We start from the raw sequence: 21,911 nt of genomic DNA, 5'->3' as shown, positions 1-21,911 counted from the left end.
AGCTTGATCGTTTTGCACTATATCGGAATATGATCATTAAATACAAGTATTTTCGGGGAGGGGTGTGTTTCTTACAATGTTACATCCATATCCGCAATTTGTAGGACCGAGTTCAATAGGGTTTGAACTGTAGGTGAACTACTAATTATAATAGGGCATAACTTAAAAGAATCTCTCTGTTTTTTTCTCTCATACAGAAACATATGCCTACATCAATAACAATTTTGTAACTATGCTAACAGAAACTTTTTTATATAGATCTTACCTTCCTGAAGATATCATATGAAATATTCTATTTAATCTCGTCTATAAGCTTACACATTATACCGGGATTGTTTCTGCATTGTTGTGCAGTATGTTATTCATACATCTCCAAGTGGAGGCCAGAACACCTGCATACTTCTAACACAGGAGTACAAGCAGTTACAAAAGAAATATTACACCGCTTCCATTCCTCAAATGAGGTATAGAAATTCTCATACATTCAGAAATTTAAAATAAATATTATAGACCAGAGACATTATCCGAAGGATTTAATCGTCAATTTAAGCACAGGACCGTAATCATAAACAAAAGCAAAAAGGTTTTTTCCATACCTTCTAACATTAATGGAAAAAAAAAAGAGTTGTGACAAGTTTGGGGGGGGGGTAGTACCCACATAGCCCCCCATAATTCCGGCTATGTTTGTTCCACTAGATGGGACATTCATTATTTTCGGCACGAAAGTGATAAAAAAAATATATATATATACATCTTCATTACACAACTTTTAACACTATATCACTTCGGTATTTGCACGATAATAACTTTCTTCTGTTAAATTTTATTAACGTACCTTGTTAACATGTTTCCATCTATTTTTCGGTCATCTTCCGAACTGGTCGTTGTTGGTCTTGGTGCCTCTTGTTTCCTGTGTGGGTGCGTTTTGTAGTGTAGAATCAAAGAGTGAATGTGTTTTGAAATTGAGTTGTGTGTTGAGAATATCGTTGGGTTGTGTTTTCGTGTGTCTGTATATTTCGTATTGTTCTAGTGTGTTGAGTTTCTGGTTTTTGGTTGGATGTGCAGTATTTCCATGTCAGTGTTGATGTCTCTGTAGGTGTGGTTGGCATTTGTGATGTGTTCTGCATATGTGGAGGTGTTTTGCAATTTTGTTATGGCTGTGATGTGTTCTTTGTAACGAGTTTGAAATGATCTGCCTGTCTGTACCATGTAGAAGTTGTTGCAGGTGTTGCATTTGAGTTTGTATACGCCTCTGTGGATGTATTTGTTTGTTTGTGTGTTGAGATGTTTTTGTAGAGTGTTATTTGTTCTGTATCCGATGTTGTAGTTTAATTTCTTGAATGAGGTTACAATTTTATGCGAGTTTTTGTTTTCTTATGTTAGTGTGATGTATTTTTGGCGTTGTGTTCTACTGTTTTTTTGTGGTGTTGTTTTGTCTTACGTATTATGTTGTCTATTATGTTGGGGTTGTATCGGTTTTCTTGTGCTATGTATTTGATTGTATTTAGTTCTTCGTTGTAATCCTGTTGGTTCATTGGTATGTTGAGTAGTCTGTGTACCATTGTTCGGAATGCAGCTTGTTTGTTTTGTGTGGGGTGGTTGGATGTGTTGTGTATGTGTGTTGTTGTTGTTGTGGGATTTCTGTATACTTTGAATGTGTGTTTGTTGTCTACTGTTGTTATTGTGATGTCTAGAAAATTTATGCATTTGTGTTTTCAATTTCTAATGCGTAGTGTAGCTTTGGGTGTATTTTGTTTATGTGTTGATGTAGCTTTTGGATTTGTCTTTTGTTTCCTTTGTATATTATTAGTATGTCATCTGCGTATCTGTGCCAATATATGATATGGGTATATTTGTGTATAGGTTAGTTATGTCGAAAATTGCTAATGTTGTATTGCGTGGGATGTTTGTCTTTTATTTTATTTACTAGGTCTATGTTGTTTTTTATTGTTTTCGTTTCCGAATTTTATGTTGTTTCTTTTGGTTTTGCTGATACACAACACATCCAACCACCCCAGAAATGAAATCAGACGAAATTCAAATACAAACTGCTGAGCCATTTATACCCGAACTCACAGTTTCAGAATTCGAAATTGCGGTAGAAAATCTGAAGAAGTACAAGTCTCCAGGTGTCGATCAAATTCCAGGAGAACTAATACAAGAGGGTAAAAGCGCATTAATTAGCGAAATTTATAAACTTCTACTTGCTATTTGGGAAAGGAAATTGTACAAGAACAATGGAAAAAGTCCTTTATTGTACTTAATTTTAAGAAGGAGAACAAGACTGGTAACTTTCGAGGAATATCACTTATGATGACGTCGTACAAAATTTTATCCAATATTCTTTTGAGAACATTAACTCCGTATGTAGATGAAATTATTGGGGATCATCAGTGCGAGTGAAGGCGGAATAGATCGACTATTTATCAGATTCTTTGTATTCCACATATATTGCAGAAAAATGGGAGTATAAGTGTATAGTAGAAGAGTTATTCATAGATTTGAAAAAGGCATATTACTCGGTTAAGAGAGAAGATTTATATAATATTCTTATTGAATTTGATATTCCCAAGAAACTAATTTAATTAAAGAGTGTCTCAGAGAAAATTACAGCAGAATTCGTATAGGCCAGTTTGTATTTGATGGTTTTCCAATTGAGTGCGGGCTAAAGCAAGGAGATGCACTATCTCCTTTACTTTTTAACTTTGCTGTAGAATATGCCATTAGGAAAGTTCAGGTTAACAGCCAGGATTTGAAATTGGACAGTTTACACCAGCTTGTTGACTATGTGGATGACGTGAATATGCAACGAGAAAATCCACAAAAGATTAGGGAAAACAGGGAAATTTTACTTGAAGCAAGTAAAGCTCTAGGTGTGGAAGTACATCCCGAAAAGACAAAATATAGGATTATGTTTCATGGCCTGAATATTGTACCAAGTGGAAACATAAAAAATTGGAGATTTTTTCTTCCAACATCTTGGAGCACCAGTAACAGATATAAATGACACGGGAGGAAATAAAATGCATAATAAATATGGGAAATGCCTGTTACTATTCGGGTGAGAAGCTTTTGTCATCCAGTCTGCTGTCAAAAAATCTGAAAGTTAGAATTTATAGAACAATTATATTACAGGTTGTTTCTCTATTATTGTGAAACTTGGACACTCTCTTTGAGTGAGGAGCCGATATTAAGGGTGTCTGAGAATATGATTGTTAAAAAAATATTTGGTGCTAAGAGGGATGAAATTACACGGGAATGGGGAAAGCTACACAACGCAGAACTGTAGGCATTGTATTCTTCACCTGACATAATCAGGAACATTTAATCCAGACGTTTGAGATGGGCAGACCATGTAGCACGTATGGGCGAATTCGGAAATGCATATAGAGTGTTAGTTGGGAGACCGAAGGGAAAAAGACCTTTGGGGAGGTCGACACATAGATGGGAGGATAATATTAAAATGAATTTGAGGGATGTGGGATATGATGATAGAGAGTGGATTAATCTTGCACAGCATAGGGATAGATGGCTGGCTTATGTGAGGGGCAATGAACCTGCAGGTTCATTAAAAGCAATTTGTAAGTAAGTAATTGCATCAATATAATGGATTCCTAGTTTCCAACAGTTAACATATAAAGAATTTATATTGTTTCAGGTTGTCTTGTGAGTTTGGTAATTTTTTGTAATTCTAAGTTTCTATTGATAGGTGGAAATAATTAGTTCAATAAAATTGTCAGTAACGTTTGGGTCCCTAATTTTTACTTACGAAAGTTGGCAAGCCTACCGATAGGACAACGATACCTATACGACGTATTCTGCGATGACAGTACTTCAAAATATGCATTTAATCGGGTGCAACCGCAACTTTCCTTTGTCCCACCCTACACCATTTCTCTGCCCTTTCTTCCATACATACCTTGCTCTACTTCTCTCTTTTCAATCTACTTACTTTATTCTAAAGATTACTTTATATGAAATAGAATGTCTAAATTATCTTTAAATATGCCGGGATTCGTACCTAGAACCTTTCGTTTAATGAACCACTATCACAGCCATTATTCTACGAATTTGTTCCTGAACAAACCATTATAAGTTATGTTTACGCACAATAAAGTAACATCAAATACTTCCAAATGTATTAACAAATGACTTTATTATTACCGGTATATAGTAGAACTGAATTCATTAGTTTGCTATTATCTTTATTACAGTTAATATGCCAAATTCTTCACTAATTAGTGTGCTTTCTAACAATTTATAATATATCTTGAGTATATATAGCTATATTGTTCTCACGTGGCAATTAACTAGGTTTCCCTGGTTGACTAGTTAATTAACACGAGAATATGTGCTACATATTCCTAATGTATAATATTACAAAATCTAAGATGTGAAGTATATTTGGTTTAAGTTCATATTATTATATTTATACATGGATGAACTTTAATAAGGAGGCAATTTATCGCAGAAATGTAAGTAGAGCCTAATGATATTTTATTATAGCACACGTCAAGTAAAGAGTGAAGCGATGCTTGTAGATCGTATTGATAGAATTTCTAATCTGAAAACATCTGCACTGCAATAGCTGACAAACTGAACATTGTCAAGTGTGTTCGTAAATAAAAAGGGGAATTTAGATAAATGAAAGAAGTATTGTGTGTGTATAACGTGTTTATTAATTATTACAACAAATTGAAAATCATCAACTGCATTCTTTTTATCCATACGAAGTATGTAAAACAATTTATTGTAACACTAAGTAACAATTCTATGAGAAAAACAATGCAAATATAACCTAATACAAAATTTGGTAGGAACAGTGAAGATGTACTCTTAATGTTTTAATGCCTAAAATTGTATTTTACGTAAACATTTTTTCTTCCAATTGTATGGCAAGAAAAAGTGACGTAATGAACATTTCAATATATTTCAGGCAGAAGACTAAACAATATCTGAGAACTAATTGCATAATAGACAGGTATGCACTCGACAACTAATATTATATAATATTATAATTAAAAGTACTCAATTACTCACAGCAAACATAATTCCTCTTGAGGATGTTGCTCTTCCTCAAACAGGAACAGCAATGATGCGGTACGTAGAAGAATAATCCTCATTGTATTTGTGTATTAAAACATCCAATTGTACATAAAAAATTTGCACATTATATTAAACCTGTCCACGTGTAAACAGATAGTCTTTTGAGCTTATATTTACACATGAAACAAACTGCAAAATTTTCACAACTGAAAGGCATTTACTGCCTTCCTCTTTCTCTCCACATAGATCAATATTGTTAATATAGTTTATCGTCTGATATCTTCTTTTGCCCCAACTCATCTCCGATTAACGATTCGTTCAAGTATATCATTCACTAGGCAGTTTCTTCTCAGCCAGTGACCCAACCAATTCCTTTACATCTTCAATTTCAGTATCATTCATTCTTCACTCACTCTTTCCAACACAGCTTATTTCTTATTCTGTGTGTCCATTTAACACGATCCATTTTCCTCTCTACATATATTTAATGCTTGTATTCGCTTTCATTCACTTCATAGTAATGGCCATGTTTCTGCTCCAAACAATCCCACACTCCATCCATAGCACTTCTTTACTCTCTTACTTACTTCTCTTTCCAGAAATCCACAAAAGATGCTCCTTTTTCTACTAAAAGCTTCGTTGATCATTCCTAATCTCAATTTCATTTCCTAGCAACAGCTGATGTTACTGCTTTAGTACAGCCCAATTATTTGAAGACGACCACTTTTTCTATTTCCTCATTTGGAATTCCTCTGACAATGGTCCTCGTCTTGTTTGAATTTATGCTTATCCCATACTACAGGTCGCGGCTGTCATTGAGATCCAGTAGCATATAGCTTATTATCGTCTCCTCTGCTGCTAACAACGCCATATCATCAACAAATCTGATGTACTTTACTCTTCTTCCTCCCGCAGTAAATCCTCCCATGTTCTGAAAACATTTCTTCACATGCAGGTTAACCCACTACAAAATGTAACACACAGAATTCATTAAGAATTCAATTCTGGTGGTAATCTGGTCAGACACACGTAGCATAATTCTGAAAGTGATTCCATTCAAAATGTGAGTTAGTTAGACACAATGGATGAAGAAGAAACATTCTTGCTACAAAATATACGAGAAAATAGATTTTTGATGACAAGAGAGTGAAGTAACGTTCAAGTTTCCCTCAAGCTTCTCGTTAATTACGATTGCTCACCTTTCATTATATTTATTTAAACCATATTTCAGTTCTCGTTTTAGTTGTCGTTCCCGGTTAATTGTGAAACAAGCCCAACAGTTTAACTTACTGGACAGAGACAAACACCGCATTACCAAGTCATTTCCTCGGTAAATTTTAAACAATACTTAAAATATTCTTCCTAAAGAAACACGTTTCAGAGATCAGACTTCAAAGATTTCTCACTTAAAAGTGTTCATTGTTTCTTAGGCTACCTAAGCGAAGAAACATTTACTACAAAAATCGTACTACAAAAGGTTATTACCAATATACTTGAGCACATGAGAACTTAAATTGCACCTACTACCAAAACACAATTGACGTCACTAGAAACGAACATATAAGTGAAAGGTTTCTCGCCTCAATGCTGCCGTTCATGGTTTCAGAGGATAGTCGAATCTGAAAAACCATAATCACGAATTTAATATTTGAAAGATTTCTCGCCTGTGTACCAGCGTAGATGTACCTTTATGTAACTAAACATTAAGAAACACCAAACACAAACATCACATTTGAAAGGTTTATCGTCAGTGTGTAATCGTAACAGCACTTTCAAATGAGAGCAACGCGAGAAATACTTACCAGAAACATCGCTTTTGAAACAATGCTCTCCCATGTGAAGACGTTCATGAGTTTGGAATATTCGATTGCGAAAAACACTTACCACACACATCATATGTCAAACGATTCTAGCCTGTGTGCAAAAGCTCATGCACTTTCAAGGTATCGGAGCGCGAGAAGCACTTACAACAAACATCACATATCTAAGGTTTGTCGCCTGTGTGTAGTCGTAAATGCTCTTTCAACTTACCAGAGCGCAAGAAACACTTACCACAAACGTCACATTTGAAAGGTTTCTGGCCTGTGTGCCGGAAATTATGGTCTCTTAGATTAGACGAATCTGAGAAACACATACCACAAACTTGACATTTGAAAGGTTTCTCGCCTGTGTGCAGGCGTAGATGTCTCTTTAAGCTAGAAGACATCGAGAAATCTCTACTACAAACATTACATTTGAAAGGTTTCTCCCCTGTGTGCAAGCGTAGATGGCTCTTTAAGCTAGAAGACATCGAGAAATCCCTACCACAAAAAGGACATATGAACGACTAACTGCTTGTGTGTATTCGTATATGCACTTTCAAGTAATCTGAGTGAGAGAAACACTTACCACAAACATCACATTTGAAAATCTTCTCTCCCACATGAAGACGTTCATGTGCTTTTAGGGTATTCGATTTCGAAAAACACTTATCACAAACATCACATTTGAAAGGTTTCTCGCCTGTGTGCCGGCGATCATGGTTTCTTAGTGCAGTCGAATCTGAGAAACCCTTGCCACAAACGTGACATATGAAGGTTTTCTCGCCTGTGTGTATTCTTAAATGCCGTTTCAAGACACCGGAGAGAGAGAAGCACTTACCACAAACATCACATTTGAAAGGTTTCTCGCCTGAGTGTAGTCGTAAATGCTGTTTCAATTCACGGGAGCGACAAAAACACTTGCCACAAACATCACATTTGAAAGGTTTCTCGCCTGTGTGTAGTGGTATATGGTGCTTCAAGGAGTCGAAGCGAAGGAAACACTTACCACAATCATCACATTTAAAAGGTTTCTCGCCTGTGTGTAATCGTGAGTGCTCTTTCAAATGACCGGCGCGAAAGAAACCCTTACCACAAACATCACATTTGAAAAGTTTATCACTTTTGAAATGTTTATCGCCTGTGTGTATTTGTGAATGCTGTTTCAAATGACCAGAGCGAGAGAAACACTTAGCACAAACATCACATTTGAAAGGTTTCTCACCTGTGTGAAGGCGTTCATGGCTTCTTAGATTACTAGGGTGCGAAAAACACATGCCACAAACATCGCATTTGAAAGGTTTCTCGCCTGAGTGAAGGCGTTTATGGATTCTCAGTTTACTAGACTGCGAAAAACACTTGCCACAGACATCGCATTTGAAAGGTTTCTCGCCTGAGTGAAGGCGTTTATGGATTCTCAGATTACTAGACTGCGAAAAACACTTGCCACAGACATCGCATTTGAAAGGTTTCTTGCCTGAGTGAAGGCGTTTATGGATTCTCAGTTTACTAGACTGCGAAAAACACTTGCCACAGACATCGCATTTGAAAGGTTTCTTGCCTGCGTCCGTGGATAAATGGCGGTTCACTTTTTCCGCAGACGGGAAACATGTTTTAGACGATTCTAATTCCATTTGCTTCTCACTTTCACGAGTCCGCACGGGTTTTGCGGTGGAATGTGAATTCTTGGGAATCTCGCACACAGTCTCGTTCTCTTCAAGAGAAAGTCTGTCCAATTCTGATGATACAGTCCTCTCATTCGTAGCTGCAATCCTGAAGTAAATATACTATCAGTCTATGAAACAGTCCCAACAAATATACATTCAATTACTGAATATTAAAAAAAAAGCTATTTCATGACAAGGTGAATTACGATTAGAGATACAAGCTTGTAATTAATTTATGAGTAACTCAGGAAGTATCAAAATATATCAACTATTTGGACTTCACTTGTACAATAAATTTAATAAGGATTACGCCACGTTAGTCAATTGTTGTCAGGTTTTTTTGTTATGAACCTCTCTGTTCAAAGTCCCCTGTCTTTGAGTGGGCTAAATAATGCGATTATTTCGAATTTAGGGATTGCAAATGCCCAATAACTTTTCCTAGCACTCATTATTGTGATATACAAGGCGTTTCACAAATACGGGGCATAATTTCAGGTATTTATCTCCCACATGTAGACAATCAAAATAGTTCATTGCAAAATGTGTCCGGAAATGCTTCATTTCCGAGTTATGGCCTTGACAACATTGAAATTCACCGCAACGTTTTTCTTTCCGCAGGTCGTTGTCATTACAGAAGATGTTCAAAATGTCTACCTCCTGCTTGAATACACACCTCACATCGATGTGTCATTGACCAGCGAACACGATCCCAAACTCCAGGAGTATTGCGTATGTCCTCAGAACATGCCACAATTCGATTCCGAAGGGATTCCAAATCAGGCACCGGAGACGAATAAACCTATGATTTTAAATGGCCCCACAAGTAGAAATCGAGAGGGCTCAGATCAGGTGAGCGTGAAGGCCAAGCAATTGGGCCAACTCTACCTATCCATCGATCAGGAAACCTTCGATCCAAGTACTGGCGAGCCGTACGACTGAAGTGTGCAGGAGCGCCATCATGCAAGAAGTGAATGTGTTGACGATTGATCAGTGGAGTGTCTTCTAAAACATGAGGTATGGTGTTTTGCAGGAAGTTTGTGTACGCCTGCCCTGTAAGTCTGTTTACAAGTACATGGGGTCAAACTAATTGATCACCAATGATACCGGCCCACATGTTGAGGGAGAACCGCACCTGGTGATGAGATGGAACAGTTGCACGTGGGTTTTCATACGCCCATACATGCTGAATGTGGATATTTGTTATGCCATCTCGTGTGAACTGTGCTTCATCTGTAAATAATACTAAGGCAGGAAAGTTCGGATTTACACCACACTGCTGCAAGAACCACTGACAGAACCTAACTCGTGCAGGGTAATCTGCTGGTGACAGGGCGTGTACACGTTGCAAATGATAAGGATACAATATGTACCGTCTCCAGACAGTCGTATGAGGAACATTGACTTGCAACGCTACCCTTCGTGTGCTGATAGAAGGAGTCATGTTCACAGCCTCCAGAATCTCCTCCTGTACTTCTGGAGTTGTAGATCTTGGTCGTCCCCTTCCCAAACCAGGAGAGTTAAATTTTCCATACTCGCACAGACGGTAATGGAGATGTAGCCTACAAATGTCATCCGATCTGGACATTGTCACTGTGGGTACCTCTCCTGGTACAAACGACGAGCCAGCGCAGCATTGCCGTCCGCCTTACCGTACATGAAGTGCATTTCTGCCAGCTCTTGATTTGAATACATGTCGCACAGTCTAACGCCTACACAACACTGAATGTAACCGTCGCCTCGGAATGAACTGTAAGAGTGCCCTCTTAATGTCTCCTTTGACGGCAACGACCAGCGGAAAGAAAAACGTTCCGGTGAATTTCAATGTTGTGAAGGCCATAACTCGGAAATAAAGCATTTCCGGACACATTTTGCAATGAACTATTTTGATTGTCTACATGTGGGAAATACATACCTGGAATTATGCCCCTACTTTTGAAACACTCGATATAAAAAAAGCTTTTTAGTTGATAATTTTATGTATTTAAAATCAGGAAAATTCGCAGTCGAACATTACTGATTCCATTCCGTAGCAAGCGTCATCATGAGAAAATTGCAATTTGTTGTTTTGCGGAAGTTAAACTAGTAACAATGCTTACAGAGCTCTGCAACAATGTAATTTACAATTGTAAATTATAAGCATACAAAATATTATTTTTCCGCTTAAATGTTAAGTATACTCGTACTCAGCAATATAAAAGCATTAATTGACTCAATTCAGAGAAATATTTGAAATGTCTGTAGCAAATTTAAGACTTCAATGCTCTTCTATTGAACGCATTATGTCAGACGAGTAGCTTTCACCTCTAAGCAAATGTTGTTATTTGAAGTTATTTATCAGAAATAAAGGGCTGTGCGTCTGGCAGCGAAACAGGGAGGCCCGGGTTCGAATCCCAAATGGGGCGAGTTATCTGGTTGCGTTTTTTGCTGGAGTTCTCCATTAACACAACATGAGAAAAATGCTGGGTAATTATGAGTCCTGGAACACGGACTCGTTTCACCAGCAATATCACCTTCATCTCAATCAGACGCTAAATAAGTGAGATGTTCATAAAGCGTCGCAAAATAATATAGTAAGAAAGGTATGAAATTCTGGACGTGAGTAGATGGAAATACGTATCATACTCATGGGATGCAAGTACACACAGGAGGGAAACCGGATGAGTCTGCAGAGAACAGACAAGAACCAAGGAATGAGAACTGTCCAAGATGTTATGTTGGTTCTCTATGGTACAGAGCGAAGGGTAATGGCAGACCTCTTCATAAGCTGCAATATGACAGAGACCTCTTTAGCTCAAAACCTTGCCCTCACTGGATGGGGGAAAAAAAAAGTTGACATTCGAAGCTTTTACAATACCGAGAGCAAAAGAAGTTTTTCGTCTCTTATCGGGGTCATGCTGATTTCAGTGACATTCTATAATACAAAAAGAAAATATTTTGTGCTGCTGTCATCACCAGCAACGTGGGATGACTAGTTCAAAGGGAGACAACAATTGCAAGCCAAAGATAATACTCGACTGTAACAAAACCAAAGCAGGGGTAGATACTAGAGATAAGATGGCTAGAGAGTACACAACGAGTGAGGTGGTCTGTACGTCTGTTGTGAAACGTAGACGTCAACACACTGTAAATTCCCGAACGGAAAATGAAGCAAAACATCATAGGCGCTTATTACTGCTTGAACTAGGTGACGTGCCAGTTCGTCTCTTCATCACCTAGAGATCTACGATTGTGGTACTGAGAAAATTAGAGCGTGTTTCTAAGGAAGCACTTGGTACAGACACTCCATAGAATGTAGGCTGCTTTAGCCAATGTATCAGCTGGAAATGGAAGGAAAAGTGGACACTGCCAAATCGCCTCAGTTTGGCAGACAGAAAACTGACCTGAAGCTTCTGATGGTATACGAGATTAAGACATATGGCTTGTAAGGGGAGACTAACAGTAAGACGGGAGTTCAAACCTAGCCGTACTCTGATATCCCTCTGCTACCTGCAATCTTGTGTTAGACGTCATAGGGAATTAGAAATTTAATGGAGTGCATCACTCGACCTCATGCTAAAGAGTAAAGAGCATTGAAGGCTTCATCACAATATCCTCAATTACTTCAACTTTTACTTCTTATTTTAAATAATAAAATAAAAAGTATTTCAGAAGCAATATCAATGTTCGGCAGCATGTATAGCTGTAACCAGTTTTATCTTCCACGAAACTTAACAAACTTCGATTGACAGACAACAATTTATTGCTGTTCAGTTTTATGGACTGCAACTGCTAACGTAATATTGCCTGATATAGAGAATGTTATATCCAAAAATAATCGTTAAATATGAAGCGTCTGCAGCAGGTCCTTCAAGTGAGAGAAATGACTCTTGTGATATAAGAAAACGTGTTTCAAAATTGTGAGTACACATTGCAATTGCAACAAACAAGCAATCAAGTAAAAGCTTAGGAAGTAACTAGCTTTCCTTGTGGTTCAGTTTGTACACTGACGTTCAAAGACTTCTGACCTGCGATTTAATGAACACGTAACCGAATTTTTCACTCACGGGAAAAGTGAGAGCAAAGATCCGCAAAAAACAAACAAATTTTGAAACAGTATCCTGAAGTCTCAAAAGGTTTCACCATTATTGGGGCCCTTATAAAGTGTCAGGGACAATGACGCAGTTCAAGCAGAAATTATTTTCATAACTGACAATATGAGCGGTTTCAGGCTAAACCTAGTGTAGTTTTGCAATCAGCACAGTGGGATGAAGTATTGATTTCTATAATGCGGGTATTATTTGTCCAGTACGATTTACAACACCGACTTTTATCTTCACCATTTTTTCAAAGAAGTAATAACTACAGAAGCCACACTTACACTAACAAATTATAGTTCACTATAGATTAGTAGGGTCGGGTATCTATGTATTCACGTGCCAGTATATGGTTAATTGTTCCAATGTTTCGTGACACAATATAATTCAAGTACAATAAATTATATTTTTGCCTAGAAGAATATCCTATCTTATTTAACATAAGGTACTGTTACTTTGTAAACAGATAGTCATAAAATATTAAATCCATATCAGAAATATTCCAATTTATAAGTAATGTTGATGCCTTATTTCTTTGTCTTTTGTAGAAGTTGTTATATAAATTTATTACACTTAATATACTGTTGATTATTATTGTGCATGACGTATCTCAGGCATTAATAACATAAACATCCGTGCCTGAACTTTGAGTAGTCACACAGTTATATGCAGTCTGTTACAGAAAATCACGTGGCTATCCTGTAACTTCAAAATCATAAGTTGCTGTGCTGATTTCGTGATAGCACTGCTCTAAACTCACTATGTGTGAGAAATATTGGAGAACAAGAAAGTAAATGTGTTTACAGCTAAGAACTCTGCATTAGTTAATAACAACACCAACATATCTACACACTAGAAGAGGAAACTGTGGTCAAACAGAAAGAAATCATAAATTGGTGAAACAACGTTGTTCAAGTACAGTTATATGTATTAATGTAGTACGGTAGTATATCTGGTTGATGGATGTGAAAGAATGATGACCTTAACTACAGCACAATAAATAAATAAGTAAACAAATAAATAAGTAAGTAAATAAAGCAGTAATTAACAAGTAAATAAATAAATAATTAAATAAAGACATAAATAAATAAATAAATAAATACATGAATTACGAAATAAGAAAATAAGTGAGTAAATAAGTAAGTAAATACATAAGTAAATAAGTTAGTAAAGAAAGAAGTAATTAATATGTAAAAATAAATAAAAAATTAAATAAATAAATAGACTAATAAATAAATAAGTAAATATGTAAGTCAGTAAACAAGTAATAAATAAGTAAATAAAAAAATTAAATAAATAGATAAGTAAATAAAGTAGTAAATGAGTAAAGAGGTAATTAATAAGTAAATAAATAAATAGATAAATATATAAATAAAAAATTAATAAGAAAACAAGTAAATAAGTGACTAAATACGTAATTTACATAAGTAAATAAGTTAGTAAATAAGGAAGTAATTCATAATTAAATAAATAATTAAATAAATAAATGAATATATAAATAAAGAAGGAAATAAATAAATAAGTAAGTAGATACGTGAGTAAATAAGTAAATAAATAAGTAAATGAATAAATAAATAAATATAAAAATAACTCAATGAGTGAACGGATATAAAAATGAACAATTGAATAAAACAGGCAAATTAATGTTACACAGTGACTTTGCAACAGGGATCAACGCTTTGCAGAAGAATGCTTTGAATGGACTCAAAATAGTATCGTAGTACATAATTTTCTAGGGAATTATAAAAATTTCAATTATAAACAAACTGTAGATGTCAAGGTGGAGGGCTTCAATACCCTGGGCTGGACTATGAGTGTAAAGGTGCACTACTTGCATATCCTTCTATATTACTTTCCTGAAAATCTACGCATTTTCAGTGAAGGATATGAAGACAGGTTTAAATAGTACATTATGGCAACCAGATACCAAGGGAAGTGCAGTGTGAATGAGATGACTGATTATTGCTGGACAATTCAGACAGACAGTTCTTCTGAAGCTGCTTCTAAACAGTCAAGCTAACAGACACTTCAAACACAAAGAACTCTACGTGAAGACTCGCACACCACACTCACCTTTCCGTCAAAACCTCGTTGTCCTCTGGAGCTACTTCAAAACATGGCTCCTCAGTCACTGCGTCCGAGTCAGTCTGCATTCCCTAGAAATACAGAGCAAATAAAACAAAAAGATAGCAATTTACGCTAAGAAAAGCGCATCGAATTTAGATGTCACAGAATTGCTTTTAAATAGTATTACGCCTAGTAGTATTTTAGCAAATATAGGATAATTCTTGAGGCAGATTTCTCGCGGGGCAATTCTTTTCCTTGTAGATCTGCGGTTTTGAACCTTTTTCAACATGTGGCTCAGAAAAAATGTAATTTAAAATCCTGTACCGCAGTTATATAATCTAAAGCTGATTCCCCAAGCAGGAGGGGAATTTTGACAGTTTAAGAAGGGAATGAGTACCATAAAATGAAAATAAATGGGATAAATATATATGCATTAATATATAAAATAAAATACCTTAAATTTTATATGTCTTACGGAGAAATGATAATATTCTGAATTGTGAAAAGGCGCAAAAGATGTAGAGAACAGTAACAAAATACATTTTAATCACAAACTGAACTAACACACCTTTTTTATTTTTATTTTTATTTTTTTTTTAAGTTTATGATAGAAATGCAATATTTAATGATAGAAAATTATTCCAAAGCAATATCAGTGTCAAACATACCGTATTATGAATGTTTTCTTAACTTCATATTTAGGAGATAGGAAAAGATACAATATTATAAGATGTTTTGATAAGTTATCTAATGCAGGAAACATCACTTTTTATAAAAATTAGTGAAATACGGTAGATTTTAAGGTTGGCACTTCACTAATCTGGCTATCCTAGATGCGATTCTGTCATTTTCTTCTCTGTTGCTTGCACACCCACACTTTGTTCACTGAATGTTGACTTGTGCCATATTTGAGATTCCGTCGCACACCAATGGATCACATGAGTATGCACAGCCACGCTGGTGGAAAATGACTGTTATAGAGTAACTACTTGAACACTTATAATAGAAGAAATTTTCTATGAACAATTATTCAATCATTTCTAGTTTAGAATTCGGTGGATTTTGTAAGTGGTTTACAACAATTTAACAACTGCAATGGTTATCCAGCGTCTCAGTGAAGTGAAGGTGATAATGCCAGCGAAATGTGTCCACGGTTAGTGCCGAGAGTTAACCAGCATTTTCTCTCAATGGGTTAAGGGATAATACCAGAAGAAACTTCAAACAGGTAACTTGTCCGAACCTGAATCTGGTCACTGATTTGCTAGTCTGAAGGTCAGACATGTTAATTGCAACTCCACACTTTTGAACGAAATGGGTAAAATCCCCATTTTTCTGACAATGTCTAATATCAAGTTATTGTATGACTTCGAATTTTTACATTACCAGGTATATAACCATTCGGTTGAGTTCGCTTTCTATAGTACATCTATGCTCATTACATTTTCTTCCAGTTTTGCTCCATAATTTCTGCCAGGCAAAATTAAGTTGTATGCAATTATACTAAAGTTCCAGTACACAGAGATTCCTTTGCTACGACAATATTGATTATTATATCGTAGAGAAAAAATTGGTTATAAAATTTGTTGAACAATTTTGTGAACTTCATAACTTTCCCGGGAATATCAACTAAGTTGTAGACTAGTCATAAGGAGTAAAGGAAATTCAAATACAATGTATATTCCTAATAATTTTAAAATTGGCAAAATGAAGTTTCAAATTTTTGTTTCTCTACCTCTACTAAATTTAAATGCAGTTCACTGACAGATTAAGAGAAAATAAAATACACAACAGTTTCAATTATGCTGTATCTGCATGTATATATCAGAACATTTTGCAAAATTTAGAACCTATTCTGCAATCCACTCAAAATCAACTACATAATTTGTCGTAAACTTACAAAATATCTTGTCTCTATGCGTAAGATAATATTCTACAAAAGATACATTGCAACTACGTAAATACTTACAAAAAATAGATGGAAAAATGAAATCACGAGATAATGTATGTACATACATCTAAAACAAAATCTTTTACTTGGAAACGGTAAAATGTATTAAGAATTTTAGACAACGACACAGAGTACACAAAAAGAAGCAGTGTCCTCAAACACCATAGATTATGCAACAAGCAATTACGTTTTCATATCTAAAACAAACCGAGATACCACTCCAGAATTAGTTCCCTGCAATATGACATATCTCGTAACACTAAATAGTGATAAGAGATTTTCTGTCTCTATCATAAAGTAAAAGGCACTGCAAACACTGTTGTAAAGAGGTAGCGGATCTGACAATCAAAACACAAGAAAAACACAGTGCATTCCTTGTGCTGCACTCACCTCAGGTTCACGTTTCACAGCAGGAAACGAAAATGCCTCTGGATCTTTCTCACATTTTACCTCTGATACGAGATCATTGCTCTGTTTCACATACTCCTCCTTTATACCAGTCACATGATGATCCAAGAAATTCTGTTCCTGCAGTACAAAGAGTTATATTAAATGAGCAATTTATTACAGGATATTAGAAGACGACTTCTAACGTTACAAGCTGCTGTCAATATATCTGCATGTAACAGCTCGACATTATGAGGAATAGGGCCAGAATTCATAAGTGAATGCAAATTTTTCATGCTGAAACATTATTTACACATGTTATGAAGGTCTGTAATAATACGAAAAGCAAATCGTGCATATTACGGCCATTCCTACATAGAATAAACTATTGTGCATATAATGTAGCATATTTTCAACACTGTTTTGTGTTAAACACAAATATTGAGTTGTTTAGAAAAAAATATATACAAATAAATAAGATAAAATAAGAATAATAAGAAACGATATAAGAGACAGTTTAATACATAATTTTAATTATGCTTATTATGGAAAAAATATCTGAAGGGAAAATACATTGATACTTTTTTTCACTCTGTGGGAGAATTTCGAAATATTTCTGATCCATTGATTCTTACTGACGAGGAGAAGAAAAAAGCATTCCCCTGAATTTCAAAGCTACTTTCAGTATAATTTCATCATTTTTCATGTACGCATTCAGTACTCGGGTTTTCCTTTCCTATGCAATTAATGCTTATATCTTAGACAACAAAGATGCTTAGAAATTTCGTCGCCTTTCCCGAGTTTTGTATCTACTTGGAATCCACCCACAATCAGTTCAAGTAAATTCAAAACCTCTATTTCTATTTCTAATAATTTCAAGATTTGTCAACTGAAATTTTTAACTTTACCTTTCTATACCTATATTTAAGTTGAATGCAGTTCATTGACAGAACAAATATAAGTATGCTGTACTTAAGCCTACGTATCAGATCAATTTGCAAAATTTAGAGCACCTTCTGGAATTTACACAAATAAGCCCTGCAATGTACTGTAAAGTTACAAAATATGTTTTCTATACTGGCAGCATAATTTTCTACGAAAGAAATATGCGAGAGACGTAAATACCTGAAAGAAACATGAAGACAAGTGATAATATTTCTGCTTACATCTACAGCAAAATCAATCATTATTTTAAAACGGCAAAACGTATCGAGAATTTTAGACAAAGACATAGAGAAAACAAAAACAAATCAAGTCAAGTACAACACAGTATCAAGATAATACACTGTGGGAATTTGTAGCTATGGCAACCATTACGATTGAGTGTAATGAGCAATTTCGTTTTCAAACTTAAAACTGAAGCGAGATAACAATGCAACAAGGCATAAATAATACTAAATAGAGATGAGATTGTTCTTCCCCTCTCACAGACTATAATGCGCTACAAGTACAGTTGTAAGGAGGCAGTGTCCATTACAAACAAAACACAAGAAAAACACTGGAAGAACACACCGTGCATTCTTTGTGCTGCACTCACCTCAGGTTCACTTTTGACCACAGGGAAGGAAACTGGCACTTGATCTTCAACTTTTATCTCAGAAGTGAGATCTTGGCTCTGGTCCTCATATTCCTCCTTTAAACCAGTCACATGCTGATCCAAAAAATTCCGTTCCTGCAGTACCGAAATACATCTCGAGCAATTTATTATATGGTTTAGAAAAGTTTAGTATATACAGTTGCGAAGCTCAATACTTGATAAATATGCTTACATAGATAGCTGCTGGCCACCAGGAGCGCTACTATTGCCTCAGTACATATTCTTTCCCGAGCAGACAATAATGTATGTTCGGAATTTCTATTACAGTGTATGGAGCTCAGTGAAATATAATACAACTATATTGCGTATCATTGCTAAGTTTTATTTAGTGTAATGTGTACATAAGTTCCGTTTACATCTTATTGCATAATTCGATGCAGAAATAATTACAAAACTGTGTTATTTTAATGTAAACACAATTTTACATGTTAACATAATATATTCACCTCAACGTTTCAATTTTAGAATTGAAGCTATTTTGAGTATTAATAAAAAAGAATTTATGGTGATTTTAATTTGGCACATCTACCTTAATTAATCGTAGGCAGAAAATTTATCATACTACACCTATGAAATTTATCTACGTACGATCGTGTTACTTCGTCTCTTAGGAAGTAGATAAATACAATAATTCAGTAGGTACTCGATTGTAGTATTAAAATACAGACAAATTGAAAGTGCGGCGTATCATACATGAAATTATGCTTAATTATAATGTATAATTGCGAATATAGGAATAGAGTATAAATAACAACCTACAATTTCCATATGACATAACTTAGGCTTAATATGTAATGGCAGGGCATTGGAGAGTTTCTAAATCTAGTTGCTCTAGGAATAGCGCTGTGAGCTTACCGTATTTCAATATAGTCAAGTGTCCAAAGGCCAATAAGGCAGAACTCATAAAGCGGTGGAACTAGCGCTGAGGTAGTTCCTGCGATTTCGGAGGTCAAAATCGTTGAATTTATAAGAATATTTTTGTGGAGGTGCAGGTGATGGTATAAGCAAGGCATAATAAAAGCCAAAACTAGCCAAACCTAACTTGTCACAGATCCGTATATGCAAGGAGTATGAGTACAAACCAACTACTTCTGCTCTAGTTAAGGCTACTAACGCAGTACATTAATCAGACTTCAGATTGGAGTACCATAAGAAAGGAATAAATAGAACTGAAATAGAGACAAATTGCATTTACAAGTTATCACACGTAACTTTAAGCTTAATCATAATGTATAAATGCGATTAGTGCAAAATTGGTGCAGTAAACATAACCTACAATGGCAACATATAAAAAACTCCGTGTGGTGGAACTGAAAATTATTGCATCGAGCATAAATGACTGTACAAGAATTTCGCAATATTTAATCCAAATAAAGTCAGATATTACACATACGAAGAACGCAATTTTCACACCAAAAAGAAAATATATATATTACACCTTAACTCGCAAGTGAAATATGTCTGAAGTGTCTCCTTATCATTGTTTTAAATTTACCTTTATTCATGCAATTACATTACATTTTAGACACATGTATGTTGCTCTTTATGCATTGCAACTAATTTATATGGTTGAAAGAAAGAACATATTCTCTAACACCCCTACCCTCCTTTTCCATATTTGACTCATTAATAATTGAAAGCCAAAAATTATTTATAGGCTTATATAAAAAGAATAAAATGAAAATGAATTCGTGACCTTAAGGCTAATATCAAGTATCTACATTGGGAGAATGTGTAGCTTGGCAACCATTAAGAATAAGGTGTACACTGTAACTTCGTTTTTAAATTTGAAATATAAAACCAGATAACAGTTCAACATTACACTTCGCTACAACATAACAAATAAAACATATATTATCATCAGATTCCTTCTACCCCTATCACACACTGAAAAGCACTCCAAGTAATGTTATAAAGAGATAGTGTCTGTGATAATCAAAATACAACATAAGCACTAGAAAAATACATCGCAATCATTGCGCTCCACTCACCTCCGGTTCATTTTTCAACATTGGGAATGAAATTGGCATCGGATCTTTATCAACTTTCACCTCATGTGTGAGAGCATGTCCCTGGTCCAAATATTCTTCGGAGTAATAAGACATCTTGCGTAAGCTTATGTATAACAATCGTTTAACTCTAGCATGTTTCCAATTATCGTTATGATTTAAGAAAGTTAGGGCTAGTGTTGCCAACAACAGTTTGCAGAAGTACACTAAACGCTTGAAAAATAACAATAAATATAGCATTAAAGCCACTGGATTTTTAGATGCATATTACATATTTAATATTGTGCGAATTCGGCTATTTCTTTGAAAGGGTTCATATCTGATCCATCTTTATAGACGACAGAAAAACTTCACACCAATTTCCTTTAGATTTCGCACTCCCAAAACCATCGTGTTGGCGACGCTGGTCACGGCTGACAAAAGCCTTAATAAAGTATTTTCAAGGCGGGCGTGTTCAGACAGATGATCGAGGTTCAGAATGACTGTAATTTCATGCTCTACTTCTCTTTGCTATTACTATTTTTTTTGATGATTATTTTTCTTCTAATTTTGCTTTTTAATACTAATTAATAGTAAGAGCTGATAATAGCTTATCGGTAGAATCCAAGAGTCAGTGACTGTTTTTTCACACGTAGGGGTAGTAGGCTTGCAAACTGTCCCGTATTTTCCTGGACAGTCCAGGATTTTGACCATTGCGTCCAACGTCCCGACATAATTTGCACATGCATCAAAAGTCCTGATTTCAGGGCATATTAGACGTGACAGCTGATTTTCGTTCCTATCATATTGTTGGATTTAGTCAGGATTGGAAGATTTTTCCTTACAGTCTCATACAGACATGCTTGCAATATGTGACGAAATGGAGAAACGACTCTGGTTCTAGTACGCACGTAATTCTAGTTGATGTGTCAATGCAATGATCATTCCAAGATCATATCAAAGTTAAGGCAGGTTTTATCACTGTCTACAGAATACTTTATGAGCCATATATGCTTTGTGCTCATCTTATGCACTTTTACTTTAGCTTGGCGCCATTCAGTATTATTTCCACTTCGTTCACATTGGAGGGTGAGAGAACCGTTTAATTGGGCCGGGGGGGGGGCAAAGCAAAATCAATGAATTCCCATAAAACGGGGTTTTGAAGATATCATATGAAATATTCTATTTAATCTCGTCTATAAGCTTACACATTATACCGGGATTGTTTCTGCATTGTTGTGCAGTATGTTATTCATACATCTCCAAGTGGAGGCCAGAACACCTGCAGACTTCTAACACAGGAGTACAAGCAGTTACAAAAGAAATATTACACCGCTTC

The 21,911-nt window shown here is 35.5% G+C and overlaps 2 protein-coding genes across 2 annotated transcripts in view; both read right to left on the bottom strand.

Annotated features, from left to right (window-relative positions):
* Positions 1-21,911, bottom strand: part of LOC138692154 (zinc finger protein 493-like) — a 190,383-nt gene that overhangs the window by 48,881 nt on the left and 119,591 nt on the right. The window lies entirely within an intron of this gene.
* LOC138692147 (zinc finger protein ZFP2-like) lies at positions 7,248-20,977 on the bottom strand. Its single transcript, XM_069815167.1, has 5 exons — positions 20,576-20,977; positions 18,525-18,659; positions 16,991-17,128; positions 14,659-14,741; positions 7,248-8,618 (listed from the first exon to the last, which is right to left on the bottom strand). Exons 1-5 carry the CDS (start codon positions 20,831-20,833, stop codon positions 7,373-7,375), a joined length of 1,860 nt encoding a protein of 619 aa, XP_069671268.1. The 5' UTR covers positions 20,834-20,977; the 3' UTR covers positions 7,248-7,372.

Source organism: Periplaneta americana, chromosome 16 (assembly GCF_040183065.1).
Source record: "Periplaneta americana isolate PAMFEO1 chromosome 16, P.americana_PAMFEO1_priV1, whole genome shotgun sequence".
Classification (NCBI taxonomy): Eukaryota; Metazoa; Arthropoda; class Insecta; order Blattodea; family Blattidae; genus Periplaneta; species Periplaneta americana.
This window is presented reverse-complemented; position numbering and strand designations above follow the sequence as displayed.